Source organism: Oryctolagus cuniculus, chromosome X, assembly GCF_964237555.1.
Source record: "Oryctolagus cuniculus chromosome X, mOryCun1.1, whole genome shotgun sequence".
NCBI lineage: Eukaryota > Metazoa > Chordata > Mammalia > Lagomorpha > Leporidae > Oryctolagus > Oryctolagus cuniculus.
In genome coordinates, this window is record NC_091453.1 from 5,759,629 (window position 1) to 5,781,118 (window position 21,490).

General features: G+C 45.6%; 1 protein-coding gene across 12 annotated transcripts in view; it reads right to left on the minus strand.

The window, feature by feature from the left end:
- Positions 1–21,490, minus strand: part of SH3KBP1 (SH3 domain containing kinase binding protein 1) — a 382,152-nt gene that overhangs the window by 232,873 nt on the left and 127,789 nt on the right. For all 12 annotated transcript variants that reach the window (XM_070067164.1, XM_070067168.1, XM_070067166.1 and 9 more), the window contains one exon: positions 5,991–6,114. In XM_070067164.1, the coding sequence (XP_069923265.1) occupies positions 5,991–6,114 (124 nt within the window). The remainder of the gene's footprint in view (positions 1–5,990; positions 6,115–21,490) is intronic.

Here is a 21,490-nt window from a genome sequence, read left to right on the forward strand (position 1 = left end):
GGAGCCTAAATCCATGACTCCAGTGTTGATGTCCTGGAACCAGGACAGAGAGACTAAAAAGGTGATGAATGTAACAAAAGAAAAATTCTAAAAAGCCATTTTGCCATTGACGCACAAAAAAGAAAGGATGAAGAATGTACGATAGCAACGTCGTTCCACAGAGCTTCTTTCTACCCATTTCACCACAGCCACTCCTAGGCTCAACAGGAAGTACTAGTCAAATCAGAACAAGAGCAAGGGCAACACCTACTCTAACGCCTATCACTGGTTCTAACACAGGCTTCCAGGTGCACTCACTAAAGCTGCAGCCAGGGATCAGCTAGCTTAAAAGAAGATCTCTTCAATGGCTCTTTACGATCAAGCTTTTGAGAATGAAGGCCCACCTACTGGGCAAAAAAACTCCAGATGCATGTTCAGATACACTCACACACATATTTCTGCTATTACTGAACGACTATAGATCACATCCATCCCCTTTCACTTTATTTTTACTTTCCCTGGGAGAGATCAGCTCAGATGAGAGCCAAGAGCTTCCACACGGCATCCATGCCTTCTGTTAGCTCACACCCTTCCACCAGTCCAAACAGTCAGTTCCTTAGGTCACATCGACAGGTGGTTTGGAAACCCAAAGAAAAGTCTGACCCAACATGCCACATTTCCAGGTTTGAGGTGGGGGAAGGCAAGAGTCACATTTGCTACTCCAATAGGCAATCTTAAAGAAAAAAAAGCCCATTTCAAACAAATCCCCAGATCTCACATCCCCCTTCAATGCCAACCCACTGGAAAACTGAAGCAGTTTGCATATTCTGTATTAATGACACTTTTCTCCCATCCTTTGTTGTCAGTTTCATTTCCAACAAAGAGCCCACAGACTCTCCAGATCCATGCCACTCAGATCCATGGCCTTGGAAGCATGATGGGCATTTCATGCCAACAGGTGCATATTTCACACCCATATTTGCACGTGCAAGTACACACTCACACCCTCATGAACCAGTCTAACAGATACCTTGGGAATACTACTCCAGGTTGCCACATAAAAGCTAAAAAAAAAAATGAAAGCTGGGCAAAAATGATTCCCTTTCCAGGAAAGGGGGCAAGTGAGGGAGGGCACTCGGTCACAGGTGTTTGGAGACTGAAGTGAGAAGTGATCAAACAGGATAAAGATCAACAATCAGTAAACTTCTGACAGCTACAGGCAGCAGACCAAAATGGAGAGCCCTTCCGTGTGGCAAACATGAGGCCCAGATTAATGGGAAGGGCATGGGTGTCTCCCCCATCTGTATACCAATGAATTCCGAAGAACTTCTATGCTATCTTTTAAAGCAACAGTGTGTCACCAGGGGCAGAGCAGCCGTTGGTCCCTCTGTTAAGGAAACATTTTGAATCAAACCAGCCGGAAGGACCAAACACACCAGAAACGAACCCACAGAGCAAAGTTCACAAAGTCATACCCACATACCAATTCAGAGGGCAGCCCCCCTCCCCAGCTCCACTGGACTCTCATGTTAGACAGAAGATCTCACCTCATAGCATCAGAGCTAGCCCTGTTACAAATAACATCGTTTGAAACATAGGATCTTTCCACATTAATCTCTGGAAAGGGCAGTAAAATGCAAATGCATAACAAACCTTAAATTATGATGGTAAAAGCAGTTTATCTGTCAGGAGGCAGATGCCAAAGTAGCAGAGCGACTTAAAAAGATGATTATAAAACACATTTTATATCAGGAGAGCATAATAATAATAATAATAGCAAAGAATAAGTGTGCAAAATACAAGAGACTTACCAAACACTGAATTCATGATAAACTGGAAATAGAAACAAGGACATATAAAGCCAACCAGAAACCCACGGAGTGGCTTCACATTCAGAATGACAGAAGTAAATAAGAGACATACCCCAATTTTGCCATCAAAAAGAAATGTACAGCACTTTTTCAACAGTCCCCATGTGATACAACAGACGGAACGGCTTGTAGGCAGGACTGGCTGGTGTTTTCCTAGTCTTTCCATCTTTCCCAGCATCAACAGAACCAGGCATGCAGCAGGCATGCAGTAAACAGGTGCTACTGAATGTTCGTTTGTTTCCACCACCAAGTGAAGTAGGAGCAACATCCTAAATTACAGGCATCAGGAGGGGTTCAGAGAGAGGCAGAGCCGCATCTTCCCCAAGTGTTCTGCTAACCATGCAAACTAGAGCCCTGAAATAGAACCCAGTCCTCAGGCAGGCCCGTAAGGGACCGATTACAGCCTGGATACTTAACCAATCCCATGGATAAAGTTAGTTGGGAAATCTTCCTAAAGACTAAATCAAGTAATTTTTTATTCTAACTCAAATAGAAAATAATATTTCTTTTCATTGTTTGCTTTTTTCTTTTTTTAAAAAAAAGTTTATTTCTTTATTTGAAAGTCAGAGTTACAGAGAAGGAGAGGCAGAGACAGAGAGAGAGGTCATCTATCTGCTGGCTCGTGCCCCAAATGGCTGCAATAGCCAGAGCTGCAGCCAGGAGCCAGGAGCTTCTTTCAGATCTCCCATGTGGGTGCAGGGCCCAAGTACTTGGGCCATCCTCTACGGCTTTCCCAGGCACATTAGCAGGGAGCTGGACCAGAAAGTGGAGCAGCTGTGATTCAAATTGGTGCCCATATGGGATGCTGGCCCCTATAAACTACACCACAGCACCAGCCCAGAAAATATTATTAAATGATATTAATTTAATTTAAATATTAAAATGGGCAAAATCCACTCCTCACTTTCAAATATATATTATGGTCTTTCCTATTAACTATTTAAAATTCTATTTTATTCAATTTCGCTTCCAAGTGCAGAGTTTGAATACTTTTCCAAAAAATTCCTGAATATATCAACATTCCAATTCAGGCATGTCTATCATTCTCCTATATGGTTTTAATGAGAGAAGACACAAAAGAATAAATCATTCACAGAATAAAACAGCTAATTCTTTTCTGTCCAGTTCATGAGAATGACATTTCCAAGGAAAGTTTTCACATTTTCGGATGGCAATTCATCAATATTTTGGAGTCTTGGATAACTTTAGGATATCTAACATCCATGCTACAAATTCAAATGAAAAATGATTTCTCATCCCTCAGGAAAGGTTTGTTTCAAACAGGAAGCTCCTTCACTGTGACCAGAGTTAAAACCCTAAAGTTCCAATGGCTGGAAAACGCAGCTGATGGCTACCAGGCCAGCTGGGAGGATAGGATCTGGATCTGGATCTGCGCTCTCTCTCTCTCTCTCTCTGTCACATACTTTTCTCAAATGAAAAGCCCATGAAGTCATGCCACTATTCCTAAATCAATTCTGTAGTCATTTGCAAAGGTTAAGGCTGAAAACTCAAACTAATCAGTCCTCAAACTAATGTTTCCGCAGTTCCAGCCTTCCGTTTAGTCTATAAACAGCTTGTTTCAAATCTGAGGTATCTTCTGACTTCATGCAGGTGCCTGAGAAGGGTGAGGTTATCCCACACTGGGAGGGACTACAATCTTTTTGCCTAGCTGCAAAGTGAGGTATGTCACAAAATGAAAAAAAAAAAAAAAAAACAGCTGGACACAACTGGATAAACTTCTTCAGCTAGGTCTATCTCAAGTTCAGGACCCAGTGAAGTGGTTCGATTTCAGACTCAGAAATAGACTTCAATGTTTCTTTATTAAACCAATTCCAAGCCTGTATCACATTATAAGGCCCGAATACAGAAAATAGGCATCTCATCTTTGATCAAGTTGAAGGAAACCAACAGAGGTTAATTCTATTAAATTCTCCCAGGGCCCAAGGCTGTACCACAAGGTGGACTCATATACTCTAAGGAAGATCCCACGTTAGCAAATTAAAACAGGCTCTTAATAAATCCTGAAAGCAACTGTCCTCCCCAGCAGCCATAACAACACTAAAAGCCAAAACATCCGGAAGGTTTCTAGGGATAAAGCTGCACGCAAACAAACGCGAGTGGGAGACTCGGGTCGTTCATCATAACCCATGAGACTAAAACTGAGTTGGACGGAAGTGTTTACAAGTAAGCAGAATCATCCCACAGATTTAGCCTCTGATCCTTGTTTCAGAGGGAAAACACTGTTTTTTCATTGATTTTGGGTGGGAAAAAAATGTAGCTTTTGAGCTCAGTACAATGAACTATTTATCTGGCCTGACAAGGCCAATCAATCTGTCCCCACCCGCTGTTTATTGTAAGGCATAGCAGAATACCGTTAGTCTCAGCGGGCGGGGGAGGGCCCAAGGCAGCCCCTGGTCCTGGTATACAATGCTCCCCTTGAGCTGGAAGCTTCTGTTTGGCCCAGGTGACGCAGGAGGTCAGTGTGAAGCCTGGGACAGAATGAAGATGGCTTGTCGCGTGCTTCCTATTTACCGACCGCCTCCACGCACTCAGCCCTCACAAGTACTGGTACATTCGGAATACCAGACGCCTAGCCTTAAATGGTGGGTAGAGATCAGGTGGATGGGCCAAGGGGAAAGGCTTAAAAAAGGAATGCGAGGCAGTAAGCCATCCCTTTTCACTCCATTTCTTTGGTGAACGAGCAAATCCATGGGGGCACTCAAAAGGCCAAGTGTTCAGTGGTAAAGCCACAATGACCTGAGAAGCCCTCTTCCTTTGCTGATTCAAAGTCCTCAGGGAATTGTCCTGAACTCATCCCCATAATTACCTTCACTCCTTACCTTAATTAATTCCTTCTCTCCTTCAATTAATGAATTATCTGAAATCTCTTCCTGACTTTCCAAAAAGGGGGCTGGCAGGAGAGGTCACCACGTGCGTCGCTGCCAGACCCCGGCGAGCTGCAGAGGACCGGGAGGGCTCCAAGCACCCATGGCTGGGAAACACAGAAAGCTCCCACGTCCAATGCCTGCGGGCCTCCCGAGTCCGCGAATTCATTTGCACGAATGCAGGAGGCACTTTTGGGGGAAAGTGTAGCTTTACAGCCAAGTATGCTGAATTCTTAAAATGGGAAGTCCCGTGCTTTGGTGGGATGGAAAGAAAATCCGATCGCTGCTAACCAATACGGGCCTCCAGCCAATAATGCATCTGAGTAATTCGAAAAAGGAAATGCAAGCCGGGACAGCTGGAGGGGGAAAGGGCGAGACAGGAAGGCAGACAGACACAAAGCTAATGCTTCCAGTGATGATCAATGGGCAGTTTATTGGACAAATTCTTACACTGTCTAAATTTTATGAGAGATAAGCTGTTCTTCCCCATGGTTATGCAAATTGCCTCCTCTCCTCCTGTTAACAGAACCCTTTGCTACTACACTTCCTGCTCCTGCTTTCCACAGGCCCGGATTTCTCTTTAAGGAAGACATAAGCCTCTGAAAAGCCAACAGCAGTGGGACACTAACAGAGGCTGGCACGATGCAATCCCAGGGCAGGAAAAGCCGAGCGAGGGTCTCTCTGCAGTCTCGCCAACTCTGACACATCACTTCAACCCACAGTAATCACCCAAGGGAGGGCTGGGGGGAAAACAAACTCCCCCAACCTGACAACCTAAAAATTTGCCTTGAGGTCTCCGCAGAGGGAAAACAAGGCCATTAAAGGTCTCCTGGCTAGCCAGATGTGTCCACACGCTCTGCCTAGTAAACCACTGAGGGCGGGGCTGTGCTAAGGACAAAGACTCTGATCAAATTCCCTTCAATTAAAAATAGAGTGCGCGCAGGCGCGCACAGCTCAGGCCTGCTTTGTAGCACTCTAAATTCACCTCTCATCCATCAAAAGAAAGCAAACGCTAAAGTCCTAGAGAAACCATCATTTAGAAATTTAGTACACTTTCCTGGCATCAAAAAAAGTTTTATTATAGTTACTAGACCCATACAGTCACTTGCTCTGTGTGTGTCCAAAATGTATACCAAAAACCGAAAGTGCAAACCGTATTCAATTTTTCAGCAATGCAAAATTCAACAGAGTGCACCTAGAAGTTTCCAGGTTTCGTTTGCGTCTGAAAAAGGGATCCCTTCCTCGTTTTCCGTACCTCTCTTATTAGTTCTTAAAATGGTTTCAGAAGACAGCAAAGAGTTTCCACTGGACACTTCCTGCATGGGCTTTTCCGGAGCTTTGCTGGAGAGAGGGTCTTTCTTCATGTCTTTCTTTATTTCCTGTGAGGACAGATAAAAGGAAAACTGATTGTAGTTTGAAATTTCAGGATGCTTCCTTGACTGTCTTAAGTTTCAGTTTTCTAGAAATGAACCATAATGTTAACTTATTAGAACAGGAGGTCTTAAAAGCACCATTTCCTATATTTCTGTAGGATTTTTTCCTTACATTTATTAAAGAAGCACTTGATACTAGTTAAAAGAATGATGTTCAGGATGGTGAGACCACCTTATCTGACTTATGGCCATCACACGTGACCATAAAGTCAATTAGTGACACAGAAAAGCCACCATGCAGCTCTAAGGCACAGCCTGTCACACTATTTTTTTCTTTATTTTTAATTTATTTATTTATATATTTGAAAGCCACAGATAGAGAAGGAGAGAGAGGTCTTCCATCTACCGGTTCACTCCCCAAATGGCTGCAACGGTTGAGGGTGGTCCAGGCCAAAGCCAGGAGCTTCTTCCGGGCCTCCCACATGGGTGGCAGGGGCCCAGGGACTTGGGCCATCTTCTGCCGCTTTCCCAGGTACATTAGCAGGGAGCTGCATCGAAAGTGGAGCAGCCCGTATGGGAGGCTGGCACTGCAGGTAGCAGCTGCATCTACACCACAGCGCCAGCCCCCGTCCTACTTTCCTAACAATGATAAGCTTTGGTCAAGCAGATTCGCCTCTTAAAAAAGCCTTCTGATTTCTATTCTTCAACAGGGATCTAGGAAAGTATATTCCTCAATCCCCAAACTCACCATTACACTAAATGCAAAAGAAGAGGATTTAAATTCAGTTAGTCATCAAGTTCCTCTGGTTTTTGAACTCTTTGACAGGCTAAAAGACTCTCATTCTAGGTTAGGGCTCAGTAAACTATAGCCCACACTCGTTTTCGTAAATAAATTTCCATTAGAACCCCGTGACTGTGTGTTAAGGTATTTTAGGCAGCTGCTCTGATATTACAGGGGCAGGGCTGAGCCGCTGCGATGGAGACCAAAGCCTAAAATATCTGGCCCTTCAGAGAAAGTTCGCTGAGCTCTGCTCTAGGTGGACTCTTACCAAAGTTTAAGATTTGGCTTTTTAAAGCCTGATGGCTGGTATAATGTCTTCAGATTACCTTAGTAATTTTCATAGTGCTTTTCCCAAGCATTTACAGCCAAAAAGTGATAGTTAACTCACAAAGTACAGACCTATCCACAGGAAATCTTTCTAAAGCAGCAAGGTGGTTTCTCACTTGTCTGAACCCATGATCAACACCCACTCAGGGAAAAGTGAAAGCTTAGGCACCAGACCTGAAGCATGGCTGGACGGCAGGGAGGACCCGGGAATGAGGGATGTGTTCTATAGAAAGAATGAAGGGTGAGAAATGAGAACGGGCTCTCTGTGGAATACACGTGAAGGTGGCAAGTTTGATAGGGAGCCATGATTAGGCTTGGGCAGAGCGCGCAAGGAAACAGCAGAAGCTTCCACTGCCACTCCCCCACAGCTTGACACCAAGGGTGGGCTGGTTTGCCAGCACAGGTTCCCCAACTGCTAGCTCTGCTCGCTTCAGCAGCCTCACCCACTCCTCCTCCTCCCCCCTCACCAGGGCCCCACCGGAAACCAGAAACTGGAGCTTTGCTGTGTGAAGAGTTTCAGCTGGCATCTCAGAAGGCTAACCAGGCAAAGCTCAGCCCCAAGCCAACAGTGGTACCTCCGCACGCCACACAATGCCATGTGCGTGTGTGAACACGGACACCCGGACCAGCAGCCCCAGCAACCGCTGCAACAGCAGGCGCCGGGGGTTCCTGTAACTTCACAGGCAGACGGCATCAGGGGACAATCTGCAAACACCACCCGCCTGAGCCACACGACAGGGTGCTTTCTTGGTGATGGCTGTCAGCCTGCTATGGTTCTACAAGTAAAGACAACACGCCACCAAGCACACTCATTTCCCCAACGGCTGCTCCTTTGGGGGAAAAACCACTGCCAAAACCTCATTTTCCGTTGCAGTGCACATGTGACTGTGCACACATACAACCTCCAAGTCTGCCACGGAAGGATTCAGAGAATGCAGTGGGCTAGGAGTGACACGGCCAGCATTTGCTTAGCACTAACCGCTAATGGCACAGGCTGGGACAGGGTGAGGGAGGTGGGGCAAACGTTCTAAGGCTGGGGTGGCCACTGGCAAAGGCCTCTGAAGGCACCTTTCTCAAGAGCAGTCTTCCCCTTCCCCCACCCCCCGGAGGCTTCAGAGCAGCAAAGCACCGCGGCTGGCTGGGAAGGACGCGTCCAATCAGGAGCAGGTGCTGAAGGGCTGAGAATCCAGCACCAGAAAAAGGCTGCTCCATAGACCCCATATTCCGTGGTTCCCCCAATGACTGCTATCATTTTAAGATTTGTTTATTTATTTGAAAGAATGATAGAATCTTCTATCTACTGGTTCACTCCCCAAATGGCCCCAATGGTTTGGGATGGACTAGGCTGAAACCAGTAGCCTGGAACTCGATTTGGGCCCTCTGCATGGGTGGCAAGGGCCCATGTACTTGGGTCATCTTCAGCTGCCTTCCCAAGCCCATTAGCAGGAAGTTGGACCAGAAGCAGAGCAGCCACGACTCGAACCAGCGTTCTGATACGGGATACTGGCTTTGCAAGTGGTGGCATCACAAGTGGCAGCTTAATTCTCTGCCACAACACAGACCTCACATCCAAAAACTGTTTACATTTGCCAGTTACAGAAGTAGAATAAAAAGCCATTTTCTTAAGTTGTTTCCAAGGTGGAAGCAAGGAGGAGACACAACTTAAAACATGTCCTGTATTCTTTTTTCAGAGACACGAATCAGACACATGGACATGGCAATGAATTCTGCAGGCTCCCTAGCTGGGCAACTCCCAGGCTGAATGCAGTTCCACCCAAAAGCAACACCTTTCCACCCACCTGTACCTTCTCCCAGGGGAGGGGCCATCTTGTTTGACACCCTGTCATTCACCCACTTACCCACACTGGAAAATTCAGCATCAACCCCCCTACAAATGAGTCACCGAGTCTCGCTATATCTACTTCCTCAATCTCTGTTTTTTCTCTATTTCTCCTATATAGGCTTGAAAACGAACACCAAGCAACGGACGTAAATACACGTTTCTCCAAAGAAAATATACAAATGGTCAAGATGATGCTCAGCATCACTAACCATGAAGGAAATGCAAATCAAAACTACAATGATATATCCCTCACATCCACTAGGTGTCCAGAGTAAAAAGATGGAAAACAACAAGTGCTGGGGCTGGCGTGCTGGTGTAGCTGGTACAGCCACCACCTGCAGTGCCGGCATCCCATATGGGTGCCAGTTCAAGTCCTGGCTGCTCTACTTCTGATCCAGCTCTCTGCTATGGCCTGGGAAAGCAGTAGAAGATAGCCCAAGTCCTTGGGCCTCTGCACCCATGTGGGAGACCCAGAAGAAGCTCCTGGCTCCTGGCTTTGGTTCAGTCCAGCTCTAGCAGTTGCAGCCATGTGGGGAGTGAACCAGTGGATGGAAGACCTCTCTCTCTGCCTCTGCCTCTCTGTAACTCTGCCTTTCAAATAAAATCAATCTTCAAAAAAAGAAAACAACAAGTATAGACAAAGATGTGGAGAAACTGGAACCCTTATATATTGTTCATGGAAGTGTAAACTGGTACTATGACTACGGAAACCAGTCTAGAAGTTTCTCAAAATATTAAATGTAGAATTACCATATAAACCAGAAATTTCACTCCTAGGGACAAACTCAAAAGAGCTGAAAGCAAGGACACAAATAGGTATGTGGTTTACTGCAGCATTACTCACAATAACCCAAAGTTGGAAGCAGCCCAAGTGTCTATCAACCGATAAACGGATAAACAAGACGTGGTATACCCGCACAATGGAATATTATTCAACCTTAAGAAGAAAGTTCCAATCCATGCTAAAATATGGTTGAACAAAGAAAAATATTATACTAAGTGAAATAAGCCCAACAAAAAAGGAAAATATATGGTTTCAATTATATGAATTGTCTGATATAGGCAAATTCATAGATACAGAAAGTGGACTAGAGGTTACCTGTGAGCAGAGAAAGAAGGAATAGAGAGCTACTGTTTAACGATTCCAAGGTTTTTGTTTGGGGTGATGAAAGAGTTTTGGAAATATACTGGTGACAGTTATACAATACTGTGAACAGTTAAAATGACGAATTTTGGGGGGTGTCGCTGTGGCACAGCAGGTTAAACCACCACCTGAAGCACCACACAGGATGCCTGTTCGAGTCCCGGCTGCTCCACCTCTGATCCAGCTCCCTGCTAATTAATGGCCTGGGAAAGCAGAAGATGGCCCAAGTCCTTGGGCCCCTGCATCCACGTGGGAGACCTGGAAGAAGCTCCTGGCTCCTGGCTTCCGATCAGCGCAGCTCTGGGCGTTGCAGCCAACTGGGGAGTGAACCAGCGGATGGAAGACCTCTCTCACTGTCTCTCCCTCTCTGTCTGTAACGCTGCCTCTCAGATAAGTAAGTCTTTTTTTTTAAAATGATAAATTTTATGTGATATATTTTCACCACAACAAAAAGGGGAGGAATTACATGAATAGCGGCTAATATCTGAGTACTTACCACAGGCCACACTCTGCTCTAAGAGTGCAACTTCTAACCTGCACAACAGTCCTGTTCACAGGTACACAAGCCAAGACACAGAGAGAGAAGGAAATAACCAGGAACTAGAGCTGAAACCCAACCTATGCTCACAGCTCACTCATCTCTTAACCACTCTTCCCGAGTCATGCCTGCATTATACTAATGTCTCCCTGGCCTTCGGTGTCTCTGATTCCAGTTCAACCTCCACATTGTCACAAGAGACACTCCTAAAGCAAATGTCTGCTCTTGCACTCCCCTACTGAAATCTCCAATTGCTTCCAAAAGACCACAGGCCAACCTCTTTCATTCAAAAACTTTTCAAGTTGCACATCATGCCACAGATCCCTGGTACTTGCTTCTAGCTAAACATATCTGACCCCATGTTGCCAATTATCATGCAAATATAAGCTGTTGAGGATACACTTCTTGGACAACAGAGAATTCTGATGTCATGGACTCTTATCAGTAAGCTCTAAAGATAGGTGATGATGCTAACAATGATACAAGCTTCCACTATCAGTGGCTTATATAAATTAGTATGCTTCAGTAGATAGTCTTTCACTAGGTCCTTACAATAATACTGTCAGAAAAAAAATGATCATGCCAGACATAGTTCTACACATAGTTAGAATAGACAGAGAGAGGACACAAGACCAGACAGAGGCCACAAAGCTGGTAAGAGGCAGAGTTGGCCCAGAGAAGAAATTCTGGACCTTCTAGATAGCATTCTCTGATACCTCACCTCCCAAGAACCAGTGTCATGGTTATAGATGGGAGGAAGATGCAGACCCATTCTGTCTGTACCTCCAGTGGGAACCTTAGCCTAAAGAATGCAATGTGCTTTACCCATAAGCCCAAGAGTACTGAAGCCCAGATCTGTGAAGTCCACACAAAAGAGCTCCTTCCACACAGGAAGGTGCTGCACACGGCACCAGAGCCTCTCCTACCTGTCTACAGCTGCCTGCAAACACGCACCTGGAGCTCTCCGCAGTTCTGATACAGGTCTTGAGACTCTGGATATCCAGGGGTTGGGTATTCTAGGCCCCATCCTCAATCTCAGCTTCCCGAGCACCTGGCCCAGGTTTTTAACCACATACTAAGAACCTGGGCCCTGCTATCCGCAGTGGTAGATGGGACATTGTGGACCATGGAAATGCACATGGATGCCCCCATGTACACGTATCAATCAGGAATGATTTTAGTTGCCTGACAGGACACGCTCGACAAGCTATCAGCAAACCTCTCTAGAAGACAAAGGAAATTTAGCTTCTCATTATATCAAATCTGATGCCTTAACAATGGAAACTCGGCATGTACAAGCAACCTGAGGCCATCAATAAGAATCGATGCTTCAATGACTTGAGCCATGTCACAAGGACTTCCTCAGAAGAGAACTTCTCACACCATTGCTCATTCTAAAAGGTACTACACTGAGCAAAGCCCAAGATGGCTCACCCACATCCAGAAACTCAAAAGCCTCAATAATGCCAGTCTAGCAAACTCCTCCATGATACACTTAGTGGCCTGCAAACAGCAGCATTTCTGGGCAATCACTCGATGTACACGCAGCTGGGAACTAACCCAACAGAGTTTGCTCTCTGACAGCTGAACTGTCTGGATGCAGCCGGCTGCTGACCCAAGTCACCCAAGTCTTTTCTGCTCTCACTCTCCATCCATTATATACTACACATACAGGTGCTGGTGTTGGGTTGACTCTGAACTTCCACAAATCACCTGGTCCATCTCAAACCAAACTACCATACAGTAAAACACCAACTAAAGTCCACTTGAAGGTGGAGGGGCATCCTCCACCTTTTCATCCTTTATGTCTTCTACCAACCATAATGGTAGAAGGCACGGGCTTTGCAATAAATGGAGAGAAAGATGCTATGAGTCAGCTTAAAAAAAAGACGTAGTCCTGACATTACTATTAGGTGTACGCTCTTTGGGTAATACATAAAGTCTCTAACAGTCCTCTTCTCGACTGTAAAAGATGCCTAATGCCAAATGTGCCATCACAGAGGTGTCTTCATGATCAAACAGCAAACTGGAGAGCAACTGACTATTTACTGTCATTATTAAAGAGCATATGCCACACAAAGAGAACCACACATAACGACATAGATGAACCTCACCATCATAATGTTAGGTGAAAGAAGCCAGACACAAAAGATTACTTACTGTGCGATTTCCTTTGTGTGAAGTTCAACAACAGGCAGAGCTAATCTCTGATGAGAGACCTCAGAATAACAGTTACCCTTGGGCAAGTACTGATGGAGAGTGATAAGAGAGAGCCTGCTGCGAGGATCACAATATTCTGTAACTTGGTTTGGGTGTTGGTTACACAGGTGTACACCTACCAAAAACTTCCATGAACTGTACTTCTAAGAACTCTGCACTTTACTGTATACTAATTTAACAGAAATGAACAACACATGTACTTAAGCCAGAAGACTGATACTTTTCAGTAACAATGTGTTATATTTTGTCCTAGAAGGTCAAAAGCATGAAAAACCAGTACTTGAGTATGTTAATGTTCATCTCAGGTAGTGAAAACCTCCCTGGGATGAACATGTAGGGGATGGGCAGTCACAACGTGCAGGATGCAGGCTATGAACTTGGTGAGCCAAGGGGCACCTCATCTCATTTATACAAGCTAAATGGACCACCTCCTGCCTCGGCATCCTTGCTCTTCCCCTCCACTGCTCTCCTCCTGTTCTTTCCTCTTGCCACCAGGAATACAGGACAAAGGGCAGACTAGTGCCACAGACACCAGGGGGAGCTCAGTGCCACCTTGATCAGCCAGGAATATTGGTCCTGGCACATCCCTCTGCATTAAGGGCATTGAATGAGGCTGCCCAGGGTCCCCTCGGCACAGGGTAGAAGCAGGCAGGCCAAGCAGACATCCTTCATAAGCCTCCCCTAAACCCTGGTCTAAATGTTTCTGAGGGAAGGCTTCCTTTTGAGTCACACATGGCTTTGGGGTCCCAGTTGTGTCTTCTTGGAAAACCATTTTTGCAAAATGACCACTGGCAGGAAAAAGGAAATCACTAAAAACAAACCCCTATACCAAATCTCCTGATCAAGAGTCACAAATGGATACAGAATCGTAGAAGGAGCACATGGCTCTCCGACCCACATGATACCTCCTTACGTCCACCCCAACAGGCAAAAAGCAAGCCTGAGGAGCAGTCTCTGGGGGCAGAGACTGTTCTTTCCCAACATTTGGCTCCCTTCACAAAAGGCCAGTCTGTCTCAGAACAGCTGAGGGGACATAAAGTATTCTGAGGGCCATGGCAAAGTACAAGGGCAACTTCAGCTGCATCTGGAAGGTTCTGATATATATTTCAGAAATATATATATATATATGTCTGAAAGAAAATATTCATGCTGTCAAACCACAAAACACACCAACTTCATGAACAAGAACTGTAAAAGGGGATTTTTTATGTACACACACACAGTAAAGATGGCAAAATATAAGGGGAGTTGATAAAGCAGGTTGGTGGGACCACAGAATTTGTTATATGCTTGAAATATCTACAAGTTCCCCTAAAAATTACATTGTTAAACCATGTTGGTGTCTGACACCACACAGGCTTTCTTACATTTTACAAAACACGCTGCCACATAGAAAAGTACTCTGAAGTATAATCATAAAGATACCGATAACATTTTCAGCCCAGTGCTAATAAGGACATTTTAATAACAGGACACCTGTTGCGATGCTTCTGTGTTGATCATCCAGTACATATTGGAAATATCACTTATTTGCAGGAGTATCTCCCAAGAATCTCTGATAACATGAGCAGGAAAATAACAAGAGCAGGAAAACAAGAGCAAGGAGCTCTCGATCTACAGGATGGCAATGAACACTGCCAAGAGTACAGCCAATGCTAGATACTGGACAGAGATGGGAACAGCTGGCCATGCACCTGTAAGAGATAAGCTTGCCTGCTTGACATACGCCATTACCTGTGGGATAGTCTGTGTCCTTATGTTTGTCCACGCCCCATACACATCTAGGTGATTACCATTGGATCAGAGAGGGTCAATCACAACCAGTTGTTTGGGCATGCCTTTAGTGGGCCCTTGATAAATATTTATCAAGTGAGTGACCAATTTAATAGAGGCAAGGCGACTAGCTACAGATGGGGGAGGAGTATTTTCAATTCAGTCCAAAACAGCGACAACATGGAGATTTGTGTCATTCCTGCAAGGATACAGTGAGGAGTCACTGGGTCCTCAGCTGTCAGAAGTCACAACAAAATGGTAACCAGGGCTGCCTCGGAGAAGGGAGCCACGGGGCTGACGGGCAGGGGCAGCATATGTTTTGTCCCTTTTAACTGACGTCATAATGAAAATGTTCACTATTTCACAATCATCAACTACTGACTACACACTGCCCCCAAAATAAGAGTTTGCCTGGGTCTTGTCCACTGCTTGTTCAGTGTAGTAGTGCTCACGCTGACCAGGGACATACACGGAGTTCTACAGAAAGCACTCCTTCCAGTCTATACACTTCATCTAGCAGGGAAGACAGGAAAGCAAGCGTTCGCAGCAGACAGTCAGCAATTGTCTTTTCTAATTCTATGATCTACAACTCAGATTCTTGAGATGTAAATATAACTAATGGCATGATATCAAGAAAAATAAAACGCATACAAACACGTAGTTTTAAATGTTATTTACAGTTGTGTTGTAGGTAAAACCCAGTTTTCTTTGATGCCCAGAGTGAAAGTAGTAATAACAGCTAAGTAGGTTGGATTTGGTTAATTATGCTCTCAAAGATGAATTACACAATGGCAAATTGAGTTCCCTAAGGGAAGGGTACTTTCCCCACTTTCCCCAGCCTCTTCCGGACAAACTGTAAAGTACTTCTGCTAACATCATACCTACTCCACAAAGCCGTGCCTCCCAAACACAGGAACTGCTGGATTGCATGTGAAGTAAAGCTTGTTCTTGGGGGACATATTTTTTAGAGGAGGAAGTGACAGCCAAGGTCCAACAGCCACTTGTGCTGTCTTTGTAACGGCTTTGCTGGTGCTTCGGAGCATGCACCTGTGGCCCTTTCTGGGAATCCCTGTCACAGCACCCTCACTGAGCTACACTGGGAGTGTGACCGCAGGCACTCAGCGAGGCTCTCCAGGTAGGCAGGAAGTCTCCTTCATCCTTCATCCTTCATCCCCAGGCCCTCAATGAACGGGAGCCATTACCACTGGTGCAAGCATTCTCTTAACAGATACCTGGGTACCTACTGCATGGCAGACATAAGCAAAAGCACCGTGCACATCTAACTCAGTGTCTGCCTCCGGTCACATTTGCTTCTAAGACTAAGAATCTAATGAGAAAAAAAAGTTAAATGCACTAGGATCTTCCAAACCAGAATAAACTGGATATGATCTCCATTCCCCTAAGTCTTCTAACAAATATAGGCTCCAACTGTAACTATGAAGAGTGTACCAGGAGCATGGTCCTGCTGTAATGGTTCACATGGAATAACACACTGAGTGCTCACAGCCACACTAAGACGGGGCCGTCACTGTCTCTCTTTGACAGATGGGGAAAGTGGGCCTTAAGAGGGGACAAGCACACAGGCAAGAAGTGGCTGGCTAAGGGCTGGCCCAGGCAGTGCTGCACAGAATCCCCATTCCTAGCAGCTGCCCTACATGGTCCATGCAACCAGTGTGCTCCCTAAGGCTGCTCCGCTCTTGCTCCACAAACTTTTATTGCAAAGAGGGACGACAAGGAAAACAATTCTAGCATCAACTTTCAGTAGTGACCAATGTGAGAGCCAATGATTTGAAAGCCACTCCCCAGTAAAGAAATTCTTGAAATTTTACCAACAAGAAAGCACCTGTTTACTGGCTGCGGAAAGAATGTTTGCATTCATTTCTATCCCAGATAACGCCATTGTCACAAAGAAACTGTTCCAAGCCCACGACGAAACAATGTCATTGCATGCTCATTTCCTGATTAAAGCTTTTAGACAGCTGGGCATTTTCATTTCTCAGAGCTGTAGGGAGCAATGCAAATTTCCACACAGCGACTCCAAGATCATTAATCTAAGAAAATCATGTGCCAACAGAATCCTGGGTTTTATATTGTTTCAGTAGAGCAGAGGAGGGGCAGGTTAATCTAATTACCCTGTGTGGAGTCACCTGACTGCAGTTAACAAAAAAGATCAAACACTAAACTGTACAATCAGCAGCAAACTCATTCTGTAATGAGGCATTTCACATCACAAAATGAGTGGGAAGGGGGAATTCGTACATTGCTTGAAACCAAATACTGTAGCAATAAAAATAATCATACTGAGCTTAAGGAATGATAGGCAGAGCATTGTAACAATCACAAGGAGCTCAGAGCAGAACTGTAAATCTGTCTCTCCCTCTCCTTACACACACACACACACACACACACACACACAGACATCTGCGTGCACACACGGATGTGCTCAGTCCAGAAGATGGGAAGACACTTCTAGCAAAAGATGGCTAACTAGAACTGAAGGTGTCACAGCCAGCACTACGGAGTAGTACACTAAGCCTTGGCCTGCGGTGCCAGCATGCCATATGGGCGCCAGTTCTAGTCCCAGCTGCTCCTCTTCCAATCCAGCTCTCTGCTGTGGGCTGGGAAAGCAGTGGAAGATGGTCCAAGTGCTTGGGCCCCTGTACCAGCGTGGGAGACCCAGAAGCAGCTCCTGGCTCCAGGCTTCAGATCAGCTCAGCTCCAGCCATTGCAGCCATTTGGGGAGTGAACCAGCAGAATGAAGACCTTTCTGTCTGTCAGCCATGACCACGCACTTGGCAGTTACCACTCTGCACCTGCTACTGTTATTTCTCATTCCAGTAACACACAGCCAGGTTTGCAAAGGCAACAGCCTGGCCCAAGCGGCTGCTGCTTCAGTTCACTTTCTGGCTCTGATACTGCTGAGGGAGTAACTCTTGGTATCTCAGTTTTGTTAGCTGTAAAATGGGATACTTAAGATATTTGGAAGATCCAATGAGATCTTGTGACTGAAGGCACAGCATCTGAGTCCCAGAATTCTCAGGCTCCACTGGCGCAAGGGAAACTTCACCTGGCAGCAGCCATGGGCCAGGAGCTGAGAGGTGGCTGAGCGTCAAAACAAACACTTCTCAGTACACAACTCCTCGTGCGTTCTTGCAGAAGTTTCCCAAGAAATTTACTTCCAAGCACTCTCTGAGAATACTACTGCAGGGTGTATTCCCCCCAAAGAAGGGAACAAAGCAAGAAAGAGAAGGATATGGGATCCAGGACCCAGGGTAATGAGTATGAGACAGGTGATGGGAGAGTAAGCAGTTCAGAATAGAGCAGGAGGTCACTAGGCTCTGGAACACTTAAGGGGAGTTGGGGGGAAGATGGGAGAAGAGGGAGGGTGAAGGGAGGGGGAGAGAATATTAAGAGGTATTTCACAGCATTGCTTAGTGCACAGTATGAGAAGATTTGGATGTCCTAGAATAACTCAACACATGAGAGAGAACTGCCAGTATTACCTCTAGTGAAAACAAAAACTCACAGGAGGAAATTAATTTAGTATATTCTTCCCTTAGTAGCAGATATCAATACTGCTATACTAATGAAAATATCAAGTATAGACAAAACCAAAACTTGAGATATGAGCCTACTGACAAGATGAGTATGGGGGTAAGTAAGCTAAACATAATTCCCGTCACACTAACAGATAATGTCTAGAAATGGCAAAGCAAGAGAGAAGCGGCTGAGTACTCTGATAAGTACAGCAGCAAATACTACAAAGCAACAGCTAGAAAAGAGCGAGTCCTTCCAGCAGACAGACAAGGGCTCGGGGAAGTAGACAAGGGACTGCTGAGTGTACATCATCTTAGCACTGATTAACTGTCAAAATCATGCATGTGTGCACTACAGATATCAGATTAGTCAACAAATTAACGATTTTAAAGGTATACACGCTCATTCAAAAAAACTCATAGTGAAAGAGGGTATACAGCAAAAGGGAAAGGTGAAACTCCATTCCTGCTCCCGTGGCAGCCATTGGTGAAGTGTGTGCATCCCCGCTTGTTTCTAACACAAATGGATCCATAGAGTGTGTGGCGCTGTCCATCCTGCTTCCTTCCCTTTGGAGATGGACCGTGGACATCTTCTCCAGTGCTCAGAGCTCCGTCCTCCTTGCTCACTGCTGCACAGACTCTCACCGGAAGACGGACCGGGGTCAGCACAGACGTCGGCTGTACAGGAAAGCGGGCTTCAGAGCATGGACGTCTGACCAATCAGAACCACCAAATTCAAGGGTGCTAAGCCAAACCGAGGGCGAGGGAACATGTGGAAAGGGGAAAATGGAAAATCAGAGCACAAATACCCGCCGCAGCAACGCATGGCCACTGTCTCTGCCCTCCACTCCCCCAGATGAAGATGTGGTCTTATCGAAGGGCAGTCTGGTTTAGGATGGGGGGGCTTGCAAACTATATCATAGAGGGAAACATGGCATTGTTGTTGCCAGCTCTTCAGAAACGCTGATGGGAGAAGACGTGTGGCTGTCAAAATCTCTGCCCCCTAGGCATGAGGACTGGTTTATGAGCTACACCTCACACTCCCCCCCCCCCATCTACTGCGGCCCTGAAGCCTTCCGCTTTCCGAGTGTCCGTGCCCTTGACTGGTTCAATGGATAACTTACTTCAGTCTTGTGATGGACGCAGTTCTCGGCCCACCAAACCACAACCTAAGTGAAACGAGCCAGTTGTCTCAGGTCTTGTGTAATCACAAGCACTATTCCTAGTCTCTCTGTGTCTGTAACTTCACACGTTTCCACAGTGTAATTGAGAGACAAATTTCTGAAAGCAAAATTTCTGGATGAACCACTTGATGTGCCCTTACTTTTAACAGAGAATGAAAATCTGGCCTCCAAAAAAACGTCCCAGTCACACGCTCACCAACAGCATGAAAGAGTGCTGATTTCTCTGTATTGGTTATCTTTAAGCATTTTCACTTCTGCTGATTGGATAACAGAAAATGTTACTGACATTTTTTCAAACTGGCAAAAATAGGGCCAGTCGCTTTTTCCCACGCCTGCCACCACCCACGTCTTTCCTTATCTCCTACAGAACATGCCACCTTTCTCCCTTTCATTTCCTAAGAGCTCTCTGTATAGAAAACAATTATCCCTTAGTCTGTCTTCTATGTCACAAACTCCTTTCCTGTTTGTCATCTATTTTGTCTATCAATTATATTTTTCCACACAGAAGTTTCTAATCTTTACATAGTGAAATCCACTGGGCTTTCACCTTAGGTCTTCTTAGATTAGGGCTTCTCCACTCAAAGCTAATTTGAACAGAACGAAATATCCTCTTTCCCCTACGAATTGTATGGCAAATGTCCTAAAGGTTAGTGGAAGGCCTCTGACTCTGTGACCGCCCCTGCACCTTCCCCAGAGAAGAAAGAAACATGTAGAAGCCCAATTCAGAATAATTCATTATGTGAATTACGAAGCCTTCATTTTAGGCGCCTGGTTTCCACAGCTTAGGTTTGGCAATGAGGAACTATTTCAGAGTGGGAAATTGCCCAGTGACAACAGCCAAAACAGCAATGTCTTCATTTGTGCTTAGAAATATATACCTTTATTTAGCTTAACCAATTAAATAGAAACAATGGAATAAACAGGTTAATAGGTCACCACTGACTTTGGTCATTTCTTCTCAAAATAGACTGCCTGCCTTCTACTACAAACAGGACTCACATGTGCCCCCACGCTGAGGCCTGGCTGAGTTCCATAAGCACACCTGCCCTCACCTTCTCGCGGGACTTAGCAACCAAGAGCCAAAGGCCTCCTATGTGACACTGACACCTCAAAGACGCTCTCTTGCCGCAGCCCCGCAGGGGCTCACCAACCAGCAAAGTTGAATGGGCAAAGGGGAGCGGGCACACGGGCCAGCTCCTAGCAGCAGCTCTGATCACCTGGTGACCTCCCAGAAGGTACTACCCTCTCCGAAATGAGTAGTCCTGGAAGTAGTTCCCTAGCACTGCTGTCATCAACTTCCAAACCCCGGGTGACGTAAAATATCACAAAGGTAGTATGTCACAGCTTTGGAGGTCCAAAGTCCTAAACTTGCCTCAATGAGCTGACATGGAAGTGTTAGGGGCTTCAGGGAAGAAGGCCTGCTTGCTGTTTCCCGCCTCGGAGGAATCACCTGCCCCTTGCTGCATCTTCAAGCCAGCATCACAGCGTCCGCAAAGTTCGCTCTCTCAGGCTCACTTTCTCGGACATCTGCGCCCATCGTCATGAACTGTGATCTCCCCAAATGTTTATTTCTCACAAACACACATAGCTCACCATGTACCATCTTGATCATGTTTAAGAGTACGCGTCAGTGGAATTAAGTACATTCACACTGCCCTGCAGCTGCTCTCCGTAACTTCAACTCACAAACCCAAACTGTGCCCATTACACAACTCCCCACTTGCCCCTCCACCCAGTCCAGGGAAATCACCATTCTACTTTCTGTTGCTGTGAATTTGACTGCTCTAGGTACCTCATGTAAGTGAAATCATACACTATTTACCCTTTTGTGATGGGCTTATTTCACTTTTCATGAAGTCTTTTTTTACGATTTATTTAATTATTTGAAAGGTAGAGTTATTGAGGCAGAGGCAGAGGGAGAGAGAGAGGTCTTCCATACACTGGCTCACTCCCCAGATGGCCACCACAGCCAGAGCTGGGCCGATCCGAAGCCAGGAGCCAGGAGCTTCTTCCAGGTCTCCTACACAGGTGCAGGG